This window comes from Labrus mixtus, chromosome 7 (assembly GCF_963584025.1).
Source record: "Labrus mixtus chromosome 7, fLabMix1.1, whole genome shotgun sequence".
Taxonomy (NCBI): domain Eukaryota; kingdom Metazoa; phylum Chordata; class Actinopteri; order Labriformes; family Labridae; genus Labrus; species Labrus mixtus.
Window position 1 is genome coordinate 15,761,534 of NC_083618.1, and position 7,013 is coordinate 15,768,546.

Genomic DNA, 7,013 nt, shown 5'->3' on the forward strand with positions numbered 1-7,013 from the left:
CCCACTGTACCAGAGAGGTCACATGAGTAGCGTTAGTGACGTACTTCCTCTCGTTAGAAAATGCCGCATGAGCGCTGCCAGACACTGAAGACATCTAGAAAACAACGTTTTATTTAATTGAGTTAGAGTGAGAAAAAAAAAAAAAAAAGACAACCGAAAATGACACCGTGTTTCACTGTATTGTATGGCGTGCAGTGTAATTCATATTCAGGTCGTGTGATTTCGTCCATTTAACCTTCGGTGTGGTCAGCTGAGTGAAGGTTGAAAGTTCTCTGCAACCTTGGTATACTGAATGAGAAGACCAAGAAGAAACAACTCATTAATCAAATGTTCATGCAATTCATGTCGATATTGCACATATCTCATGTTTGGTTTTTTTTGTTTTTTTAAAGCTATTACAACTTGCCGGAGTATGGTGTAATTTATATGACAAGTTACATAATCAACCCTGAAATACTTTCAAACATGTTCAACTACAGGATGGGACATACAGTACATATGAGAGGTGTTTGCATTATGAATATGAAAGGATTGGACATGCATTTAAGAGGTGTTTGTATTATGAATATGAAAGGATTGGACATACATTTAAGAGGTGTTTGTATTATAAATATGAAAGGATTGGACATACATATAAGAGGTGTTTGTATTATAAATATGAAAGGATTGGACATGCATTTAAGAGGTGTTTGCATTATGAATATGAAAGGATTGGACATACATATAAGAGGTGTTTGTATTATAAATATGAAAGGATTGGACATACATTTAAGAGGTGTTTGTATTATAAATATGAAAGGATTGGACATACATTTAAGAGGTGTTTGTGTTATGAATATGAAAGGATTGGACATACATTTAAGAGGTGTTTGTATTATAAATTGAAAGGATTGGACATACATTTAAGAGGTGTTTGCGTTATGAATATGAAAGGAAGAGACACAAAAATGCGTTTCAATGAAAGAAGATTTAGGCTAATATCTGTTATATATGTTTATTAGTAATAACTTCAGGCCCACTGAATACAATTGAACATTTTCCTACTTCTACATTCCTGATTGTACAACAAAATGTACACTCATGTTGAACAGTGTCAAGGTGATGCAGGTAAAAAAAAAAAAAAAGAAGCATACATTATCTGTTAACTTTTGGAGCCACTGGTCTATCTGACTGTTAAGTAAGAGCTTGCTTCTTGACCTCGTTGCAACCTTTGGAACTTCACATATTCAAGCACATGGCCTGTGTGAGGCAATACAAGACTGTTACTGTCACCGTAACCTACATCCACGTGTGTGTTACATGCAGCGTCGTCTCCTTTATCCCTGTTTATGAGTGTCTTCAATATGATTTGCAGCAGTGCAGCTGAGGCAAGGCCATGTCGTGTACTTATCTCAGAGTGCAGACACTCTGGCCTAGTCATGTGTAATCTCTATGTCCCAGATTCTTAAGAACATGCGGAAACTGTGACAGGCTTCAACCATGTCACTGTCGCTGTGCTGTCACAGACTTGTCCATCACTGCAGCTAAGTTTAGTTTCATTCCTGTTTAACTTCAAATGATGAAACAAGATGAGAAGGGTAGTATTGGGTCCTTATACTATTTTGATCTTATGCAAAAATGACAATGCAAAATTTACTGTTGAAAAATCCAACATTTTAACCATCAAAATGTAATTTATAGGGTTGTAACATATGTTAAATAAAGCTGGTGTGACATAGCATTTTTTACAAACATTTCAATAATCTTCCAATACATACAATAAAACAGAAAAATGTAATCCGGAAAAAACAACAACACACAGGGCGATCCATTGAAAAATAGATCAAATACATAAAGCACCTTGTTCAAATTTCACTACTTTTATCAAGTAAAAGCTATTTAAATCAAATAATAGCATCTATTAAATTAAAAATTAGGAGTTCCTCTGCAGACCATCAATAACACATGCCTTCATCATTCCTTCAACTATGTGTCGAATCATCTATCTTGTATGCCTTCTTAATCTACAGTTTCTTTGGTTGTTTCAGGCGCTGTCTCCAGTTTAACCTCCATCCGAGACTCAACCCGCGTTGTCACTTTTGATGAGGGTCCCTCGTCTTCTTCGTCCTCTGCTTCCAAATCTTGATCAGCAGTGGCATCTTGGTACTGCTGGTACTCTGACACCAGGTCATTGAGGTTATTCTCGGCCTCTGTGAACTCCATTTCATCCATACCTTCCCCCGTGTACCAGTGGAGAAAAGCCTTTCGTCTGAACATCAATGAAAACTGCTCGCCTACACGGCGGAATATCTCCTGGATGGCCGTGTTATTGCCAATGAAAGTGGAGGCCATTTTGAGGCCTCGGGGTGGGATGTCACACACGGCAACCTTGACATTATGGGGGATCCAGTCGACAAAGTGGTTGGAGTTTTTCTGCTGGATTGCAAGCATCTGTTCATCTACCTCTCTGGTAGACATCCTGCCACGGAAGATACCAGCAACAGTGAGGTAGCGCCCACGCCTTGGGTCACATGCTGTCATCATGTTGCGGGGATCAAACATCTGCTGGGTGAGCTCAGGCACTGTGAGGGCTCTATACTGTGTGCTTCTACGGGCCGTCAGTGGGGCAAAGCCTGGCATGAAGAAGTGGAGGCGAGGGAAAGGAACCATGTTGACAGCTAGCTTCCTCAGGTCAGCGTTGAGCTGTCCAGGAAATCTCAAAGACGTCGTTACCCCACTCATCGTCATGGAGACCAAGTGGTTGAGGTCCCCGTAAGTTGGTGTAGTCAGTTTAAGCGTGCGGAAACAGATGTCATAGAGGGCCTCATTGTCGATGCAGAAGGTCTCGTCTGTGTTCTCCAGGAGCTGATGGACCGACAGGGTGGCGTTGTATGGCTCCACCACCGTGTCAGAGACTTTAGGGGATGGCATGATGCTGAAGCTGTTCATGATGCGGTCCGGATACTCCTCTCGGATCTTGTTGATGAGAAGGGTTCCCATGCCGGAGCCAGTGCCACCCCCTAAGGAGTGAACAAACTGGAAGCCCTGCAGGCAATCACAGCTTTCACTCTCATTTCTCACTCGGTCTATAACTTGCTCCACAAGTTCTGCTCCCTCTGTGTAGTGGCCCTTAGCCCAATTATTCCCAGCTCCTGAGTTACCTGGAACACCAAAATAATAGTTTGTTGGTGAATCTAAATCTATCAATTGCCAAAAGAAATGGTCATGGGGACATACAATCCCTCTTATAATGATAAAAAACAGTTACACCACATCCTTATAGATGGAACTCTACAATACTTAAGAATCTCAGGGCTGTCAAGATTGAGTTTGATTGTTTATCTATGTTTCTATGAATATGTCACCACTTTTCTTTGGTTAAATATGTGCAACTTCAATTAAGGTAATGTTTTCAAAGTCTTATATCATTAATTTTTAGTCCCTCAGATTTATGAAATATTTAATTTGTTACTTTCATATTAGGAAGTCAAATGAAATATATCCATTTTCACTTAACACCAAAATGAGTAATACATGGAGGATTTAATTATACAGCAATTGAATGGCATTTCTTTAAAAAGCAGCAGATGGGGCACTGGTAGCACAGTGGTTAGTGCACGCGCCCCACGTAAGGAGGCTGTAGCCCTCCAAGCGGGCGGCCCAGGCTCAAATCCAACCTGTGGCTCCTTCCCACATGTCCTTCCCCACTCTCTCTCTCTCTCCCTGATTTCCAACTCTATCCACTGTCCTGTCTCTCCAATAAAGGCAGAAAATGCCCAAAACTAAATCTTTAAAAAATATATATTTCTATAGCCTTGGAATCAAAGGAATCTTCCATGTCTTATTTGGTCTTATAGGTATGCTTGGGCCTTTTTACATTCAGAAAGATTTCTATTTGACTTCATTAAGGTTGGACCAATCACAACAGTTAAACTTATATTGGGCGGGTTTGATACTTTTCACCAATGAGGCTTTTTTGTGAACCATTAAGAAGTCTGCAGGAGATGTAAAACATTCAGTATCTTCTATTGCACATTAAATGCAAAATGTGTAGTATACAAATAGCTTTTGTATTATGTTGACCTAGCTTAATGAAATCGATTTTGGAACCAGTGACCTAGCAGTCATACATCCAACAATGTGTTGGTCTGATCTATTGGTGGCGCTACTGCAGGTCTTTCATTCCATCTGCAGTCAGACTGTTTAATCAGACTCTTTAACAGCATCACCACCTCATAACTCAAATCAATAATGCTACACACTGTGTATGTTTTTAATTAATAATAACTCTTTCCACAAGTGGAAGTGTACATACCTGGTATTATTATATTATTATATTTGTTCTCCCTTTATTTAACTGATGTACATATGTTTGATTTTTAACTTCTTGTTATTTTTAATAATTATATTCCTGTTTTCTTGAGCTGTTGTAACGAAAAAAATGTATCTTTATCTTTATCTTTATCTTTATCCAATTGTGTCAAAACGCATTTTAGTCTGTGTCTAAAGAATTTTCCCATATAGGTTACAGACTTACTTGCACTTGAAAATCTATTTGACAATGCTCTACTTAATATTACTGTACCATGAATGTTTATAGGTTAGAAGTGACTTTTCTTTACTTTTCTACACTATAATAAAAAATAATCTATATTCAACCACAAAAAAGCAGGGCAGTCCAAGCAAAAATGTTCCAGTATGAATTTTACATTTTCTTACCGTGGATAAAGTTGTCTGGCCTGAAAAGGGCCCCAATGCGACTTCCTCGAACACTATCCATTGTACCAGGCTCCAAGTCAACAAGCAGGGCCCTGGGGACATATTTACCACCTGCAAACATAATGAAAATAGTATTAATATAGCTGCTAAATAGGCATGCTGAAGTCAACTTTATCTTAAATTTGGTGTCAAAGTTTGAGAACAGTCAATAAGAAAAGGAATAATTTGGTAATCAGCAATGATTTCTTTATGGTCATGACATCAACTGAATAAGAAATAAAGAAAAATGAAGCTACTAATGAACATTTTGAAGTTGATATAGAGTAATATCTTTTTTACCATGTGCCTCGCTGAAGTAGACGTTGACCCTCTCCAGTTGGAGGGCACTGTCTCCCTCATAGTTGCCTGTAGCATTGAGTCCATGTTCTTCACCAATCACTTCCCAAAACTAGAAAGACAAAGGCGAAATAAAATTGAAGAAAATAAGTTGGGTTTGTTGAAAGACGTTATTTGTAGCAAAACTTTATTAACATTAGTATTTGAAAAGAATGTAGATTCTGCAAGAAAATGAAGACCCAGGCAATATTTCCATCCAGCAGCTCACAGTTTGATGGTTGCTTTTTCATTTACTCATCTGTGCAGGCTTTTTCTGTTTTGAAGAGTGTAACTGCATACACCCCTAATATTAAACTCTTAACTAGCTGAAGTTATTCTGACCAGATAAGAAATATCTGCTATTGAAGATAAATTTATAAAGGCAATAGTCACAAATGTAACTGCTTTGTTCATGGACTGACTTGTTTCCTGGTGTCAAAAAGCAATATTTGGCTTTATTATCTTGTAGTTCCCCTCACTTATTTTGTGGTTGCCATGATAAAAAAGTCCCACCCATGCCATTCTCGCATTTGCCCCTTATCTTTTCCCAGACTGCTTGACAGGGAACACCCTGTGTCACTCAACTGTCAGTGGCACCATACAAATAAACAGGATGTGTTAAACTTTGCATCATATTTCTAAAAAACTCAAATGATACGGTTGACTTATTTAAATCTAATTGATGGCACTGAAGAACTTGTCAAAACATTTGTTTCATCTCAGCAAGGTGGACGGGCAATTTATTTCAAACATGGACTTTAATCATTCAGCAGATATGTAGCTAGCATTTCATTTCTAGAAATTATTTATGTAGCATTTTATTACATAACACCAATATTTTCAGTAGACAAAGGCTCAAAACATCAAATAGTGAAGAAGGATCTAGTTTCTTACCTTTGAGCCGATTTGGTTGCCACATTGTCCAATTTGCAAATGTACTATTTCACGCATGATGACCGTGGCCACAGTACACAGAGCAGCTGGGGGTCTCTGATATGCTTCAGTGTCACTCATGTCTTTTATACAGTAACAGGAATGATGTCATCAGTGATATCAGGAAGTCACCCGAGGACAGAAGGTGGCCAATGAAAATTCTAAAAAGAATATAAGTACCGCCATATAGCCCTTAGTTTAAATAGATCTACAATGTCTTCCAATATGATAACTTACTATACATATATGGATCCTTTTTTTGGCCAGTGAATTGCATATAAAAAAATAAAATAAATACCATTGCATAGGCCTATACAATGAATTATTGAAAATGGAAAAGTCATATATAAAACAACATGTTTTTTTTTTTTATAAATCAATGCATTATGTACTTTTTGCAGAAGAAAATATTTGGTGCACAAAAAAACAATTCTATCATGTTGGCTTTAAATGCCAAAAAACACTCCTATGAGTTGTACCACCAAAAACAAGAAATAAATGTCCAGGAGATGAGTGGAAGTAGTGTTTCTCTGGCAAGTGTCATGTAACACAATAAAAACATCAAATGGCTTTTATGTAAATGCACAAAAACAAAGACCACTTGCAGGCTTCATATTAGGTATTCTAATCTCCCTTTTCTGAATAACAAAGATGTCAGATAATGAACAGTTCTCTATTTGCAGCCGCTATTTCATTGTATGTATAGTAATGGAGTAAAGTGTGTAGCATTTAGAAGATCATGAATGACCTATGCTACCATCTAGAGGGCATTAACAGATATAACATACTACTGCAGGAGTTATTGTTGGTGGATCAGCAAGTTAACTGGATATGTACAATAGAAATAACTTATCAGACCCCATCGACACTTATACTTTCATAAAATCATGTATCATGACAAACACATCCAACATGTAATACTACACTCATTTAATCACAAAGAATAAAATTAATAATGGCTGTGTTCCATTTTTCTGATATAGCTGATAAGCTTTACCTCCCACTTC

General features: G+C 37.6%; 1 protein-coding gene across 1 annotated transcript; it reads right to left on the reverse strand.

Annotated features, from left to right (window-relative positions):
* Positions 1-980: 980 nt before the first annotated feature.
* On the reverse strand, positions 981-6,077 carry tubb1 (tubulin, beta 1 class VI). Its single transcript, XM_061043268.1, has 4 exons — positions 5,968-6,077; positions 5,038-5,146; positions 4,699-4,809; positions 981-3,140 (listed from the first exon to the last, which is right to left on the reverse strand). Exons 1-4 carry the CDS (start codon positions 6,022-6,024, stop codon positions 1,999-2,001), a joined length of 1,419 nt encoding a protein of 472 aa, XP_060899251.1. The 5' UTR covers positions 6,025-6,077; the 3' UTR covers positions 981-1,998.
* Between the last annotated feature and the right edge of the window lie 936 nt (positions 6,078-7,013).

Excerpts from the sequence above, each read along its gene's own strand:
- tubb1 (XM_061043268.1), bottom strand. The coding sequence starts at position 6,024 with ATGCGTGAAATAGTACATTTGCAAATTGGACAATGTGGCAACCAAATC. Across the intron at positions 5,147-5,967 it reads GCAACCAAATCGGCTCAAAG|TTTTGGGAAGTGATTGGTGA; the intron begins GTAAGAAACTAG and ends TTGTCTTTCTAG. Across the intron at positions 4,810-5,037 it reads CTACTTCAGCGAGGCACATG|GTGGTAAATATGTCCCCAGG; the intron begins GTAAAAAAGATA and ends TTATGTTTGCAG.